Source organism: Macrotis lagotis, chromosome 3, assembly GCF_037893015.1.
Source record: "Macrotis lagotis isolate mMagLag1 chromosome 3, bilby.v1.9.chrom.fasta, whole genome shotgun sequence".
Taxonomy (NCBI): Eukaryota; Metazoa; Chordata; class Mammalia; order Peramelemorphia; family Peramelidae; genus Macrotis; species Macrotis lagotis.
This window is the reverse complement of record NC_133660.1, coordinates 243,711,192-243,728,979: the sequence shown is the minus strand read 5'-3', so window position 1 is coordinate 243,728,979 and position 17,788 is coordinate 243,711,192. Positions and strand designations below refer to the sequence as shown.

At 35.2% G+C, this 17,788-nt stretch overlaps 1 protein-coding gene and 1 long non-coding RNA gene across 3 annotated transcripts in view; one reads left to right on the top strand and one right to left on the bottom strand.

Annotated features, from left to right (window-relative positions):
* The window catches only part of LOC141518383 (uncharacterized), a 26,546-nt gene extending 15,653 nt beyond the window's left edge, over positions 1 to 10,893 (bottom strand). The window contains exons 1-2 of the long non-coding RNA XR_012477178.1: positions 10,063 to 10,893; positions 2,713 to 2,860 (exon numbers count right to left, since the gene is read on the bottom strand). This is a non-coding gene — a long non-coding RNA (uncharacterized LOC141518383). The remainder of the gene's footprint in view (positions 1 to 2,712; positions 2,861 to 10,062) is intronic.
* CSRP3 (cysteine and glycine rich protein 3) overlaps positions 1 to 17,788 on the top strand; it is a 24,570-nt gene extending 6,782 nt beyond the window's left edge. Inside the window, exons 1-6 of one of the 2 annotated variants that reach the window (XM_074230355.1) lie at positions 758 to 781; positions 1,616 to 1,759; positions 8,950 to 9,118; positions 11,875 to 12,004; positions 14,371 to 14,464; positions 16,825 to 17,788. In XM_074230355.1, coding sequence (XP_074086456.1) covers positions 1,648 to 1,759; positions 8,950 to 9,118; positions 11,875 to 12,004; positions 14,371 to 14,464; positions 16,825 to 16,901 — 582 coding nt within the window. In that variant the 5' untranslated portion in view covers positions 758 to 781; positions 1,616 to 1,647 and the 3' untranslated portion in view covers positions 16,902 to 17,788. Of the gene's footprint in view, positions 1 to 757; positions 782 to 1,615; positions 1,760 to 8,949; positions 9,119 to 11,874; positions 12,005 to 14,370; positions 14,465 to 16,824 lie in introns of those variants that run through there. The other variant, XM_074230354.1, reaches the window with a different exon arrangement.

Here is a 17,788-nt window from a genome sequence, read left to right as displayed (position 1 = left end):
AGATAATGTCTATTTGATGTTTCCTGAGTTAATACATGACTCAGGAAGTTCTGCTTCTCTTTGAGTTTGACACCATCGCTTACATGGTGACATCAAAAACAAGAAAAACTTTTTTCTCTACTCTTCTCTGAAACTTATTGGTTGGTTGAGACTAGGACAGTCACTTAAACTCTCAGTCCTCTAGACAGCTCTCTAAGAATGTAAGTTAGATAGAAACCTTGGTGATAGAGTTTTCTCACTAGGGTTTTCCTTTACCAATGAATTACAGATATAGTTCCCATTCCAAAAATATTATTATGAATAACATTAGTTTGTATTACTAAGTAATAAGAATAAAGTTTGAACAAAGCAAAGGAACCCAGAAAAAATTTTATTTCCTTACAGCAAGGATTATTTCAGAATTTTTATCAAGAATCTGTCAGTTTCATTTTAGCTTGAAAGTATGGAAAATGTAATTATATTGTTTAAGAGAGAGAAAATGATTTTTAAATAGCACTCTCTTCAACTAATGTCATTTGCTAAATCTAGTACTCAAGTATGAATTACAATAATGGTTTGGTAATCTCTACAGATAAGAAGATCCCTTGTGCCTTATATTTTAAAAACCTTCACAGCTATGTAGCTTTTTATACCTTCCCAAAATACTTTCACTCCATTGTCTCATTTCATTCTCAGAGCAACCCTGTGAAATAAGCAAGTGATCATTTCTATTTTATAGGTGAGGAGATTGAAATAGCTTGCTCAAGATGAGTGAAGATTCACTGTTTCATTCACTTGGGAAGTAAGAAAAGCGTTTTTGTATGTCACATTTAACATATAGAGATTTTTAAAATTAAATTATTTTATGAGCCAGATAAACTAGAAGGAAAAGATACAATTCATTTCAAATCATAGAATCTTGATGCTAAAAAAAGATGTCAGAGGTCACCTAATTAAACTCATACCTGAAGCCCGTATACTTTCAGTAAAAAGGAATCTCTCCTTGGAGAGTTTTGGAAGCAGCTTATTAAATTTTGTTTTTGTTTGGTCGTATCCAACTCTATTTGAGCTCATTTGGAATCTTCCTGGCAAATATACAGGAGTAGGTTCACCATTTTCTAGTGAAGAAACTGAGGCAAACAGGGCTAAGTGACTTACTCAGAATCAGACAATTACTAAGTTCCTGAGCATAAATTTGAATTCAGAAAAATGAATCTTTCTGACTCTATTAACTGTGCCATTTGACTCATTGGACAGTTCCAATTAGAAAATCCTTCAATATGTTGAGCTGAAATACCCTTCTCAAATAATTTTCACCCTTAGGTTTAATCTAATCCCATCTTCTAAGATCAAATAGAACTGGTTTAAATTTTATGTAATATGATAACACTTCAATTTTGGTTTGAATGGGGTAGTGGGGGAAAAAGCCATTGAATTATTATAATAATAGAGCATGGATTTGAATCCCTTTTAGGATATTTATTGTCTATATGACTTTGGGGGAAATTTCTTAATTTCTCTGGGTTTTGGCTTCCTTATCTTTTGTTAGAATAGAGATATATTTGTTGAGACAGATTTGTATGGGAATAGAAAGTGATCTTATAGAAGAAAGTAATTTTGAGTATGTGTCCTGTAGTTTGCTTCTAGAATCTACCAAGAACCTTGAAGATGCCAAACTGGGGAGGAGGAGCAAGTTGTGGGGCCTGTGGAAAAACAGTCTATCATGCAGAGGAAATCCAATGCAATGGGAGGAGTTTCCATAAGACTTGTTTCCTGTGCAGTAAGTTGGGTGATAAACCTCTGAGTATCCACATTGGACTAAATGAATGAATGAATGAATGAATGAATGAGTGAAGAATGGAGTCAATGAAAAATCATATAGTAAATGCTTATTGTGTATGTCCTTATCACTGACATAATTAATGTGGGGAGGATGTCTAGGAGTCTTTTGAGGGCTTTGGACAGCAAGCGAAACAGTTTAACCTCTGTAGTCCAAAGGTGGTGGGGGGGAGGAAAAAAAGAAAATAATCATTTATATAGTTCCCACCATGTGCTAAACCCAGAGTGTGTCCTGTGCCAAGTAACACTGAACTAAATTTCACTGTATCAAGTGTTTTACAAATATTATCTCATTATCTCCCAACAACCTCACAAGGTAGGTGCTATTATTAGCCTCATTTTAAAGGCAAGGCAATCAATAGTTAAATGACTAGCCCAGGTCATACTTTCAAACAAGTATCTTGAGGCTCGATTTGACTCTAGATCTTTCTAAATCCACATTCTATTCCTTTCATCGCCTAGCTAACCATGAATAAATGGAAACAGAAGACTTGAGTTCAAACTTCGATTGTTCTGTGAATTTACCAATCTGAGACCTTGGGTCAAGTCTCCTATCACTTTTCTAGGCCTCAGATTTGTTATCTGAAAAATGAGGAATTTAGACTAGCTAAGCTCAAATGTTCTTTTCAGTTCTTGAGAACTTTATCAGTCCATCATAGTGAAGAGAGCTGACATCTGAGACTCTTCTGGGTATATGACCCTGAATGTAATTCTCTTTAGGAAACTTTAAGAGTATAAATTGGGGAAAAGGTGCTTATTAGTAAAAGAAGTTTTTCCCATGTAACTTCCTACACATATACAGTTCTTAAGGGAGATAGAGGGACTAACCTGCCCTGTGTCTTATATAAGATGTCAGATCTCCCCCATTTTATCCATGAATAAACTGGAACTTACAGAAATGAAAAAAAAAACTTGCCCAAAGCTGTCCAATAGCAAATTGTAGAGTTAGCATTTTCATCCAGGTTTTCTGCTTCCAAATCCTTCAAGATACTCTCTCTATAAGGTCATTTCCAACTCTGCCCTCCTCATAATCTTTGAAGATCTGATGAAACATGGATTTTCATAATAGTAATAGATCAAAGAATAAGATGACTTTAGAAAACATTTAACTTAAACACTAAAACTGAAACCATTAGCAAAGTTACCTTCTTAAAAGTGAGTCTTTTTCTACTTTTTAAATTTTGTTATGCTATAAATCATTATACATTAATATGAGGGTTTTTGTCTTTAAAAGTATAGCAACTAAATACTTAAGAAACTCTTGGTGTGAGCAGGTGGTGGGGTAATCTGTTAAACCAGCCAATGATTCCACTTTGGGCACTGGTTCCTAGGACTCTCCTGGGATTATTAGCTTATCAGGTTATTCTCACAGGCACCAAATATATCACATGACTAAAAGCTTAGAGCAATGAAAAAAACTAACACAAATCTTGTGCAAATGTTATCATTTACTAGTTCCATCAGTGTACACTTGGTTAAAAACTAGCCCCTAGAAAGATGAAGACGACCCCCCCTTTTCCAAATTGCTCCTCAATTATGTAAATCTTGGTAGACCTAGTTTCAAATTCAGCAGGCCAACTCCTGGCAAATATAATTTCTTTGTACTCCTCATAGACTGTAAAATTATGCTATATCTGAGATCTAATTTAATAACACTTCAAGGGCTTTAGCTCCATTTGTTGCAACAAAAAAAGATACTACATGACAGAAATAGGAACACTGTATCTACTCCCATGGCTTCCATTATCCTTTATCTTCCTCAGAAAACATAATTACCATTATAAAACTGGGAAATAAATGCTCATTCTCTGGTGATGGCAGATTACCAATGCTTTTAGTTTTGTGATGAGAGATTATTTTTAAAAGCCATCACATGTGTCATCCAGAAACATTTCTATGATAATAATCCAGTTTTCAACAACTCTAGTGAGACCATGATGAATTTTGCAAATTCCTGGAATCTCAGAAGTGTGGGAAGATTTGCAGGTCATCTTATCCAACTCATACCCAACTCAAGAATTCTCTCCACAAAAAAGAAAATTCCATAGGATGGTAAAGATTTATTTTTAGCATATGACAAACAAGGCTTTTAAAGAGAGTTATGTCTTTGTCACACAGTCTCTTAATGAATGTTGTTGATTAATTGATGATACAGAATCCTGTACCTCTTGCAGAGATTGGAGCTCAAGGCAGAGTTTTAGCAGTGTTTTGACAAAGCAAGCCACTTGGGATCTCTTGAAAATCTGAATAAATTTTCAAACATGATCCTGCCTTGCCCTCCTTCTTCTAATCAAAACTGGACTGAGGTCATTGTCCACCTGTATGAATTGTCCAATATGAACATGATTAAATATATGGTGAACATGCCCCCTATCTGGGCAAAACACTATTTCCATTTGGTTTTCCCTCCCCAGTCTCCCTGCCCCACTTGTATGGTGGTTATTAGTAGGCTAATGACTTTTGAATGGGCCAAAATCTCCTTTAGGGAGCCCTAGAGTATTACAGGTCTATATGAAATAAGCAAAGTAGTTTGAAAATAGGGATGTTTGGGGTAACTTTGCTACATCTAATGCATTCCTTCTCAATTGGGATTTTATACACAATTGATCATGAAACAAAGTTATGCTTTATGGTTGTATCAGTCAAGTATTTTTGATCTGAGGGAGTCTTTGTTGGAGAAAAATCTTTAAGAATGATTTGATCTCCCAAGTCAATTTGAAGAGGGAGAGGTGATAATCAACAAATGTTTTTGTGGTTCAGTCATATCTGACTCTGTGATCCTTAGAGACTTTGTTAACAGCACTTTAAATTGTACAATGATACTGGAAGGCAGATTACACAGGGTTTAGAATTTAGTGAGAAGAGCAATGAAAGTGCTGAGTATAGGTGGCTTTCTCAAGGGTGTCAACCATGAAGGGGAGGAGAGATTTAGGATGAGAGAGAGAGAGAGAGAGAGAGGATAAATAGATCAAATTAAGGATTTTGGAATGATTTAGATGGGTATGCTTATAAGCAGAAAACAGAAACCAGTAGATAGGAAGAAAATGAAAGTTGGAGAGAGTGGGAATGACAAAGGCTGGGCTATCTTTTGGAGTGGACAGAAAGGAATAGGAAGAAAGACGCATATGTTGGGGTTTGCCTTGGAAGGAGAAAAGTCATCTCTTATGGATATCAAGACACAAAGGATGAAAATATAGTTGGAAAAGATATCTGAGTGCCATGAGATGAAGATGAGGGAAGAAGAGAGCTCTTACTGGATGGTTTCAATTTTTTTCTGTTAAAAATGAGAACTCCTCAGCAGAGGGATGGAGAGAGGTGCTATACAAGAAATGTGAAGAAATGAAAAGACTTATAAAAGTTGGTGGGGAAAAGATGAGTGACTTTTAAGAGTAGGAGAAGGAGAAGGAAGGAAGGGAAAAAAGATTTATATAAGGCCTATTGTACTCCAAACACTGTGTTAAGCACATATTACAGACATTATCTCATTTGATCCCCAAACATGGCCCAGTTAAGATTATATAATAAATTCATAGTGATTACAGTCAGCACAGTTCCACAACTTTTCCCAGTTATAATCAGCAGTGTGTAAAAAGGAGTGAAAATGGTAGATGGTGGTAGTAATCTAAGATTGGGGTTTGGCAAGGCATGATTAGTGACAGGCAAGGCATGATTAGTGACAGTAGAATGAGGCGAAAGCATTCAAAAACAGAGGGCAGTGTAGTGGTGAACTGATTCACTCTTTTGGAAAAGACCCTTCTTTAAGATATTAAATCTCAATCCCTGAATACCTTTAAACTCATTTTGCCACTAGTATATATTTACACTGTATGCATTTGTTCAGGTCCAAGTTCTTATCAGTTTCATTTTCTTGAATGTCAAATTCAGTACAAATTTCCTCATATAACTCAACATTGGTTGAAGTGGTGACTACACTTCAGTGGTGTAGTTTTAATGTTAATGATGAAAATTCAATCCATCAAATACCATTTATTAAGCTTTTTTTTGTACTTACTGCCCTCGAATAATTCTAATGGGGATGTTCTGTCACTGGACACCAGATACACTGCAGTGACTTGAAATTCTCATGGTAAGAATAGCTTGCTATGGAAATACTTGCAGAGCTGTTTTATTCTATTTGCTGTCTTCTTTTTAATTTCATTTTTAAATATTTTCAAGAAACTATTTCTCAGTTGAATATCATTCCAAGATTTCTGCAAGCTTGTCTTTTCTACTGATTTTTTCTATTTTGTGAGAAAAAAATTATTACAACATCTTTTATAGAGTTTAAAAATGCTTTTGTAGTTTAAACTCTTGTTGAGTCCCTCCCTTTCATGTCTTTCTATTTGACAGTGAGGTCAAATACATTTTTATTTTGTTTCTTTCTGGACTCTCTTTACCTACTCATTGAGGGCAATTGTTTTTCATTGCTTCAATTTCTTTAGGAAATGCCTATAATCAATGCTAATTTTTTTCTTTTTATACATTTCCTATTTTGTCACTGTTAATAGGTTGTTTAAAAAGTTTAGATGTTTAAATAGTTCATGTTAGAACTATCATAATTATATACAGCAACTTCTTGTCTTTATTCTTCTGAAATACCATTTAGCTAATAAAGTGCTATCTGTTAAGCAGTTTCTCGCATTTCAATTTCTCCCTATTTTCTCTCTCTGTCTCTCACTATCTCTTTCTCTTATCTTTGACATTCATCAATTCCAGTGCCTTTCAATTATCTTCTGCAAGAAAGTATTCATAAAAGATAGATTTTAATCATCTAAGTAATTTATAATTTCTTAACCACTTTTGTTTTTTGACTATGAACTATATTTTCCAACATGTAATTTATGAATCTCCAAAATGTCACCTTGGTTTCAAGGGCCCTATAAATTCTTTATAAAACCTTCCTAGGGTTTTTATACTTCTTCATTCTTTACAACTCATACTAGTGCATAAACTAAAATAATTTTCAAGATGCTCAATTTGATCACTACAATGTGACCAACTAACACATGAAATAATTCTTATTACCTTTTAGAGTGCAATGAAACCCATCAAGGCTGACATTTTCCCTTGCTTTATGTGTAATTTTATGTCTTCTGCTTTCATTTGTAGAAACTTTTTTGCATGTAATATAATTCCTCTATATCTGAATCAATTCATTATTCTTTAGAAAAAAGGTCTAAGATGTTAGGATATCAACTATTAAATCTTTATATATAGTCTAGAAATCATTCTTAGTACCTTCTACCTCCCTTTTATGCTATTTCACCTCCATCACCATAGAACTAGAAGGGGATTGGGTAGGCTTGGGGACCAGTTTATATGTTTACCTATTTCAGTGGTCACTATGGTCTAGGAATTCACCAATGACTATTAAAGAGTCTCTCTTTGTACTTAGCTAGGCTGATACCTAGAGAGTAAACATATCTCTGGGACTATACTCAAGTCCTTTTTAGTTAGAGACATGGGAGACAGTCAAAGAAAAGGATCAGAGAAACACATTTGTTATCGTAAATGTATGACCATGAGCAAGTCACAACCTGTCTTTTAGTTTTCTCTTCTATAAAATGGGCATAGTAACCAAAAAACCCTACTTCCTTGGGTTGTTATGAGGATAAAATTTAAAAAATTATAAAATATTTCCAAACCTTAAAGCATCATGTGAACATCATTATTATCATTGATTGCTAAGAATCATTCCCCAATAGTTAAGCTGCTAGACAGTTTTCAAAAGCAGAACTGTGAATTTGCCATGAAGATATAAAAAGGTCTTAATTACTAATAAATTCAATTAATTCAATTAATAAATTAAATGAATTAAATTAAACCAACTTAAATTAAATTAAACCAAATTAAACCAACTCTGAAAGTTTACTTCAAATCCAGAAAATTGGGAAAGATTCAGTTCAATCCAATAAAACTAGAAGTAAAAGAAGAAGTTGGATGGACTATAAGAAGTCAGGCACATTTTACTACATCATTAGCATTGTGAATTGGCCTTATTGTTCTGGTTGATGATCTGGAATCATGCAAGGGAAGTGACTAAACCTTTCAGATGAAGCAGTCACAATACTAGCATCCAACTGGCATGTCCCTCAGTCAAAGAGAAAATAAAAGACTCCATATAAAAATAAATATTCATAGTGCATTTATGTGGTAGAAACAAAGTTGTATATGAATGCAATGGAATGTGTTTGTGCTAGAAGAAATAATGACTATGGAAAACCAAAAGAAGACTTGAATGAACTAACACAAAGAGAGGCATAGTCAGGGGCAGCTAGGTAATGCAGTGAATAGATCACTGACTCTTGAATCAGGAGGACCTGAGTTCAAATTTGACTTTAGATACTTGATACTTACTAGCTGTGTGATCTTAGGCAAGTTACTTAACCCCATTGCTCCCAAAATAAATACAAATAAAAAAATAAAAAATAGAGGCATAGTCAGGAGAACACTTTGTCAATGGTTATAATAATGTAAATTTTTTCCTCACTAAAAGATAGTCAAACACTGAATAACTGGAATGACAAATCTTGGTCATGGAGAACAGTTAAGGAAATATAATACCTCCTCTCCTCAGGGAGGTAGGGAGGAGACAATAGGGGCAGAATCTTGACAAATCTAGTGGTTTTGCTAAACTGTTTTTCTTTATTACAAAGAAGGATTTAATTTGGGGGAACAAAAGGAAATATCTGGAAATGATTGGTAATATAAAAACAATACAAATTAAGATGATTTTTAAATGGGAGGTATGCTACAAATTTTTTCATCTATGAAAGCAAATAATAGGAAGTATTTATATAGTGCTTTAAGGAAAGTACTTTACAAATGTCTCACTTGATCCTCACAGCCATCTTGGGAAACAAGGTGTTGTTTTTATGCCTATTTTACAGATGAGAAAACAAAGGAAGACAAAAGTTAAATGACTTGCTTAGGGTCATACAACTAATAAGGATCTACGATCAGATTTGAACCTGGGTCTTCCTGATCCCAATCCCAGAACTCCATCCACTGAACCACCTTCCAGTCGCTGATGCAAACTTTATTATGAACTTATTTTGAAAGAGACTGCCTAGGAAGATTATGATATTCTGACTCAAGCAGGAACCCTAACATCAAATTTTTCCCTTTCAGTGGCTTGTAGGAAATCTCTGGACAGTACAACAGTAGCAGCTCATGAATCTGAAATCTATTGTAAATCATGCTATGGGAGGAAATATGGACCCAAAGGAATTGGATTTGGACAAGGTGCTGGATGCCTTAGTACTGATACTGGAGAACATCTTGGATTGCAATTTCAACAGTATGTTAAAATCCTATCACCTCTCTCTGTGTTTTGTTGATGTTCTGTTATCCAATTATTAGGGCTCTTCATTTAGTTTCCATAGCAACATTTTCTGGAAGTAGAAGAATGGACTAGAAGGGTCTATAATGGGAATAGTCAATTTGACCAAGTTTTTTTTAAACAATTCCATTTTTCTTAAGACTCTTTAAATTATCTGTCATTCTAACAGGCAATTACTCTTACACAAGGGCTCTCAGTTTGCATGCTGATAGTGAACCTGAAATTCATGGACTTTATGGGATTTGAAGGGTTAGAGACCTTCACAGCATTTCCTTTTTTAACCTTTGGGAGATTAAATGTCAATCACATTAATATAGCTAAAAGACTTTATTGCATCGTATATTCTTATCTTAAAAGGGATACAAAAATCCCTCTCTGGTCCCCTAGATATTTACCCTTGGGTCATAAGATGAATAATCATAAGCCACCCAAAAGGGTGACTTAGTAGGAATTTCTTCATATTCTAGATAGATAATCATCTGCTTTCCAAGTGACATTAGTAAATTGACTTAGGGAAAGCTTTGGAGTGATTTGTAACCAATGTCAGTCAGTCAACAATCATTTACCAAATACCCATTCCATGTTTGACACTGTGCTAAGCAAAGAGGAAATATAGAAAGGCAAAAACTTGGTTTCTTCTGTCATGAAGTTCATATACTAATGGGGGGAGTGGACAACATATAAATAACTAAGTGTACACAAGACATGTTTGATGTGAATGGGAGACAATCTCAAGGGAAGGCACCAAGTGCTATGTCAGGCAGAAGAAATACAAAGACAAAAATTAAACAATTCCTGCTCATAAGGATAAGAATATATCCTATTAGGGAGAAGCATCATATATGGAGATATGGAAAATTAAAGGGTAATCATTGGAAAGTAATATAGGTAGGGAAACTCACCTGATTTATCTATACTACGTGGCTCAGAACTCAAGAGAGTTCACTTTACCTTTCTGGGATATCCCCCTTTAAGTACCCTTGAGTCTAATTGACTTGGTTTAATTACTCCTATTGCCCAAACACATCCAATATTTCTATTTCCTTGGCTTAGAATTTCTTCAACATTCCATTTCTCTCTGCCTGTTGAAATCTAATCCATCTTTCAATGACCAGCTTCCAAGTTTCTTGAGTTGGGCTCCCTCTTCAAAGGAGTTTTATTTGTAGCATGAGATAATTGGAATGAATGATTTCAATCAGATCTTCCAATTTATCACCCTATGATTCTAGAATTTGGTGATTTCACTAAACAGAACTGAGCACTCCTCTTCATGGTTGTTCACCTACTTTCTTTATATTGACATGTGATATGTTGGCTAGAGAGTAGGAATCCAAATGACTAATCTTTATACATAGTCTTTTTTTAGTACTTTGCCACAATGTATGTTACATGATCAAATGAATAAATATAAGATCACTTGAAGACTGCATATATTATAATAATAACAATGACAATAATAGACTCTAAGGTTTTCAAAGCATTATCCACATAAAATACATATATATACACACATGCTTATGTACATATATGCATATATATAGATACACATACACAATGTGTGTGTATATATATATACCTACAAATATCTATATACACATATATACATATATTTGATCCTCACTATAGTTTTTTGAGGTAGGTGTTATTATTAACCACATTTTATAAATGAGGAAACTGAAACAACCAGAGGTTAAATGTTTAATCAGGAATGATTTTAATTGAAGTCTACCTGTCTCTAGCTGCTTAAATCTATGTCCTTTTAGTATTCTACTCTAAAAGTTTAGGAAGGGAAAGCAGTAACAACAACAACAAAAATGTGAGATTCTGAAATTTAAGAGAAGGCTCTTTTCATTAACTGGCCTCATTATCCAATTCCAGAATGGGATCTCTACTTGGAGAAAATGGAATTTCATTGAGAAGTTCCTTTGGTGTTCTTAGTTTTCTTATTGTGATGGTGTCATTGAAAGAGTCAGAATGCCTGGTCTCTAGACTTAGTTCTATGATTTACCAGGCATTTATCCTTGGTTACTAGAAATCTCTGAGCCTCAGTTTTCTCAACAATAAAATGGGAATAATAATTATCCTTCCTCTATCAACTTGATTAGGTTGCGGTAAGGATGAAATATTTAACATTTATTAATATGTTGATTATCCATAAAGAATTGTATACAAGTGTTGGAAATGTTTCTTCCAACTCTAGATCAGATGAGTTTAATAATAAATCCTTGTCGATTAACTGTAACAATCCTACAATATAATAAAATAATATTACCTGTTTCTTGTCTCCTAAGCAGGGTCCATCCTTTGTGTAAAATATGGTGGATTGAATTACAAAGAGAAATTCTATACTGTTGCTTTTGGACATGTGTCACCAATTCATCCTTACCCTAGAATAAAGTTTTTAAATCTCTTTAGAGAGAAAGACAATATACTTCAAATCATTATACATATAGAATTAGGGCCCCCAAGTTGAATAGGAAAAAACTAGAATCTAGAATCATAGAATAATAAATCTGAAAAGGACTTTAAAAATCATTTCATTCATCTCCATTATTTTGCAAAAGAGATCATTAAGAACCAGAATGGAAAAGGGAGAGTCAGTGGCTAAATCAGTCCCAAGATCCAGGCCACCTGCTCTTTCTACCATAAAGTGTTTTAGGAAAATAACTATAATTGGTAAAATGAATCCATGTAGACCTGTCTTTATCCACTAGGTCCCCAAAGACAGCTCGGTCAACTACCAGCAACCCTTCCAAATTTACTCCCAAGTTTGGTGAGGTGGAGAAATGTCCTCGCTGTGGCAAATCTGTCTATGCTGCTGAAAGAATAATGGGCGGTGGCAAGGTAAGGATACTTTTGTTCTCTTCAATTTGTGGAGGCAAACATTTTTTGCTAATACTTTGAATTCAAGAGCCCAGGAGACTGGAAGAAATTTATATTACCTATTGTTTGTGACTGCTATTTTTTTTGATGGGAGAGAAGGCTTTTGTAACAGTGTTTGGTGACTCTCACCATTAATATAATTTTAGTTAGTTATCAACAATAGATAGAAATTCCTCTGAGAAGAGTCATAACTAATAATGCTGGTGTTTGGATGCCAGTCCAAGGCAAGAGGTGTCATAAGACCAAACCCTGTAGGGGTATAGATGTGAGCATAGTACCCTGTGATGGGGAAGATTGAGACCCTGGGACTGTTCTCCCCCTATCCCTAGTGGAGACCTAAGAGAGGCTATTGCTGGGAAAGCTGCAACTGGGAACAGCTCTACTGGGGAAGAAGTAGTGAGGAATTAGGCCAGAACTGACCTGAGCTGTGTTTGATGGGAAAATGAATTACTACTACTACAATGGAAAATGAAAAGGAAATACAGTCAATCAACAAGCATTTGTTAGGTGCTTATGTGATACCAAGTACTGTTCTATTCATTGAGGATACAAAGGAAAAAAGCAAAAATAGTCCCTGTCCTCAAGAAATTTGCATTCAAAGGGAAAGGGGAAAGATAACTACACATGTATGGAATATGCACAAATTACAGAAAAAGTAGATAAAGTATTTTTTTAGGGCAAGCACTAATACTAATAGAATTTAGTGCTTTAAGGTTTGCAAAACATTTTATACATATACACATGTATATAAAATTTTATTTGATCTTTATAACAGTCAAGTGATTTAGTGTCTATTATTGTCCTCATCTATGGATGAGGAATTTGAGTCTTAGAAAGGATAGTTTAGGATATCACAGCTAAGGATATTTGTTTAGGATATCACAGGTGGGGTGGCTAGGTGGCGCAGTGAATGGAGCACCGGCCTTGGAGTCAGGAGTACCTGGGTTCAAATCCGACTTCAGACACTTAATAATTACCTAGCCGTGTGGCCTCGGGCAAGCCACTTAACCCCATTGCCTTGAAAAAAATAAAAAAAAAAAGTTATAGGATATCACAGGTAAGATTTGAACTTAGATCTTCCTCCCTTGAAGTCTAACATTTTATCCACAAGACCACCTATCTGCTCCAGTTTAGGGGAATGGGAGAAGGGAATATAGGAAGGCATGGGGCATTCAGTTTCCTATTTTAACTAATTTTTCTTTTTTGTGAGAGGGTGTCTTTTGATATTTTTTCTTTCTATTTAAATTATATTTTATTATATTCCCAATTACATGTAAAACAATTCTAACATTCTTTTTTTTTAGTTTTTTTAAAAAACTTTTTTACAAGGCAATAGAGTTAAGTGGCTTGCCCGAGGCCACATGGCTAGATAATTATTAAATGTCTGAGACTGGATTTGAACTCAGGTACTCCTGACTGCAGGGCCAGTGCTCCATCCACTGTGCCACCTAGCTGCCCCTTAACATTCTTTTTTTAAAAATTGAGTTCCAAATTCTCTCATTCCCTCATTTCTCTCTTCCTTCCCTGAGTTAAATAATTATTCTTGGTGTTAACTTGCAGGTTTTTTCTTTGAGAGACACTTTATAAGCTTTCAAAGTAGGTAGATAAAATATTTAATAAAACCTTGCTCCCTGCTCTCAAGGAGTTTACATTCTAAGGAAGGGTAAGATAGTACATAAAAGGAAACTAGAAAGAGGAAGTGGGGTGGATGGAACTAGAACTTTCTGGTAAAGAGGTAGATATTCTGAGAGTGATAAATGGATCTGGAAGTTAAAGTAGTATATCTTTGATACCTTATAAAATAGTGGTCCAAGTCAGGAACTCATGAATTAGAAAAGACTACAAAACAAAGGTATCTTCAGAGTGAGAAGGTTGTTGGTATGAGATGAGAAAGTCTAGAAAGTCAGGAATGGAACTTGGAGGCTGTATTAAGTGAATTGTTCAAATTGCTGTGAAGATGGGATAAAACAACAAAATCACTTGAATGACTGGCTCTTTTCCTTTTATCTTGGATACACACTTAATTTGAAATTTCAGGTCAATGTCTTATGCTTGTCACACATTGTTAGGTTATTCCTTGGATGACCTGAAACTAATGGACATGTTCAAATCAAGTTAGCTTTCCTGGCTAAAACTAAACTCATCACTCATTTCTAACTTTAATTAGATTCAACTGAATTTTTCTTCTGAGTCCAGCCTAGTCAAGACCCATTTATATTCTCTAAATATCAGATATATATATATCTTTACATATGGTTTTAGTCGCTATCCTCCAGTATGAAACACATTGCTTACCTAAACATTTGTGATACCTTTCCTTCTACTAGCCATGGCACAAGACTTGTTTCCGCTGCGCCATCTGTGGGAAAAGCCTAGAATCTACAAATGTCACTGACAAAGATGGAGAACTTTACTGCAAAGGTGAGTTAGAAGACAGGAATGGCAAGTTGTATTATGGGAATCTCAATGGCAGGGGGGCCTTCTTTACTTTTCTGAAGGGCAATCCTTCTGAGAAACCATAGGGTTTGAGTTCTTTGATGAGGGTGCAAGCCACTTCAGGGGAGAGGAAATGTCAAACTCATTTGGTCCATTTAATCACTTACCTAGAACCCAGCCTAGGGGGAAGTCCTGAACCCCATACTTTAGAAGTATTGGTAGGGAAGAGATTAATTGTTACTCTGGGGATGATATAACTGGAATTGGTCAAAGCTTCAGTAAAGAGAAGCAAATGATATATTCTCAAGCCCTAGCAATTAGCACTGAAAATGCTCTGAAGCTCTCACATATAATTTTGAATGAAATCTCCACCTTCCCATCTCTTCCTTCTGGCTGCCTTGGCAACAACACTCTTTTTCCTTTCATACACCCTGACAGTTCTCATCTCCTGCCCTCACCACTGTCACTGTATTCGTCAAGAAAACTCAGTCTCCTCCTAGGTGGAGGAGAAGAGTGGTCATTGACTAAAGTGTCTCAAATGTCACATCTCCCATTCATTTCCCCTGCATTGATATTGGCTCCTTCTTTGATGTCATCAATGTGGGAGCTCCCTTCCTGAATCTGATTCCTGTGCATTTACCCCTTATCAACTACTATCCATATTTTTCCCTGAATCCTTATAGAATCATAAGAGTTTGAGATGGAAAGCACCTGAGAAATCACTTAATCCATCCCATCTCATTTTACAGAGAAAGAAATTGAGGTTTAAAGAGAAACAATTTAGTAAGGATCAGAAGCAGGATTTGAATCCAGATCCTCTGTTTTCAGAGTCACTGATCCAAATTGCTTTCTCCAGAGAACCCTTCCTCTGGTTCTTTGATTTTTTTTTCAAAATTATCAGTGAATCACTATTATGTGTCATTTTCACTACATGGCCAGTTCATTTTTTTGTTGTTATTGTTCAGAGATGTCCTTTTATGTCTTCTATATCAATTTCCCAGCCCAAATCATTAATGATAATTTTGCTTTGTGATTACAGCCAATATGGGATGTATTGTCCATTTGAATTGCCCTTACACTTAATTATAGGCTAATCTCAAAAGTTCTTACATAAGATTGCAAACAAATCATCATGCACCTTGTGTTCAGCAACTCTCTTTTATTTACTTCTTCCAATCTCATTTCTGTCCTGTCATGGTTAATTTTTCTCAACCTCATTCTCTATAGCTCTTTTCTTACTGACCTTTCTGTATTGGGATTAAAGGAGGAAATGTGCCTCTTTTCATAAATATAAGGTTTTATTATCCCTATAGTAAGTGCCTTCTGGCTTATAAGGATGAATGATGGGTTTCCTCCCAAATTCTATATTGAACACTTCTTGGATATTAGTCAGCAGTAGACAGAATGATTCTGACTGGGTCAGGTTCTGATTCTAGGATCTGTCACTATCTTACTGTGACATCTTGGATAAGATACTTAAACTTGCTCAATCTTAGATACCATTCCATGAAATGTAAAGCTAGAACAGATTTTTCCCAGCACTAGAGTTCAAGAATTCTTGAGCTATTTACTACTCACCCTCACCAATGTTTCAAGTCAAACCACTATCATGAAAGCATGAGAAATGCTTTGGACACAGTAAGAGGTGACTTTCAGAGCTGGAATTGGTTCATTTTGTTTCACCCCCAAAGTGAGATATCCCATTGAGTTTAGGCCTTGAAGCCAGTAGTTTCACTTCACGGGTGCCAATACTTGTCCATACAAATGAATACAAGTTATAGTTCCTGGTGGGGTTAGGTACTATGTTTTTCTCTTGGCAAGCTACACAGCTGAGATTTCTTGCTGCAAAGTAAGAAAGAACTTGTCAGTTACACATTCAGCTTAAACATTTTTAGTGAATCTACAGATAGATCCAGATTTATGAAAAAAAATTTTTTTAAATTTAAGTTGAGTTTTAAGAAAATTTGCCCCAATCCTCCATAAAAGAAACAAAAAACCCATAAAAAGACCAATTGCTTTGAGGGATATCATTCATGTTCTCAGAGTCCCCTGAGGTTTAGCTTACCCAAGTCGTACTTGTAAAGAAGGAAGTAGAGAGGGTTCTCCTCACTTATGGAGTATATGAATCCCAAGACTCTCAGCATTCATAAGGAATAAAATCTTGGAATCCTCTCATTGACTGGCAATAGGACCATTTTACCATGTAAAGTGTATTATAACTAACAGATAACTGACTGTTATAACTAACAGATAAAATGAGCTTACTGAATCAGAATGAAGTCATATAATCTCATTGACTAAGCTATTTTCTGTCTTTTTCCACATTCTCATCTCCTTTCTTTCAGTTTGCTATGCCAAAAATTTTGGCCCTACAGGGATTGGATTTGGAGGTCACACAAAACAAGTGGAGAGGAAAGAGTGAAGTCTACAGAATTCTGGGCATTTAGAAATGACTTTTCCTGGCACAGAGTTGGTTGATTGACAGTTTCACATTGAATGACACCTTCACCAATAATCATCTTTGAAGTTGGACAAGATCTCTTTTCAGGAGCTGTTGTACTAAGTGATGCTAGGAAAGTCTTTGGAAGAAAATTGATTTCAGTTCATTAATGTAACAAATAACTTAATTCTTGAGCTACTTTTGGGAGTGATAAATAAATGTTTAACTGGTGCCAGGGGATGTACTGGTACATTTCTGAGTTGACTTTTTAAGGGAGAATGTTTGGGGTTTTTTTTTTAGGTTTTTGCAAGGCAATGGGGTTAAGTGGATTGCCCAAGGCCACACAGCTAGGTAATTATTAAGTATCTGAGGCTGGATTTGAACTCAGGAACTCCTGACTCCAGGGCCAGTGCTCTATCCACTGAGCCACCTAGCCACCCCTGGAGAATGATTTTTAAAGAGAATGTAGAAACACATATCCTTTATGGTCAGTCTCAGTCAGGTATCTGGTAATTACAACCATGGGAAGTGAATGGGAAGTTTGGAAGCTGCAGATTTCTTTGCACATGGTAGGTGGTTTTCTTTATTGCATTGAATTAAAGAAAAACAGATGGAATTAGTGAGGAAAAAAGTTAACTAAAGAATATTGTAAAAGATTTAGGTCATTTCCCTAGCTTGCCAGCTTGGAGAAAAATTCACATAAGGATGAAGAGAAGATGAGGGGATGGGAGAAGAGAGAAAATAAGTAGAAAATTAAAGCATGCTCTTCTTGGAAAGAAAATATTTATCCTATCCACCAGTTTTTTAATTCTTCATGCTTCTTGAAAACTCAAATGATAATAAATGGTAGATATTGTTTCCTTCACAAA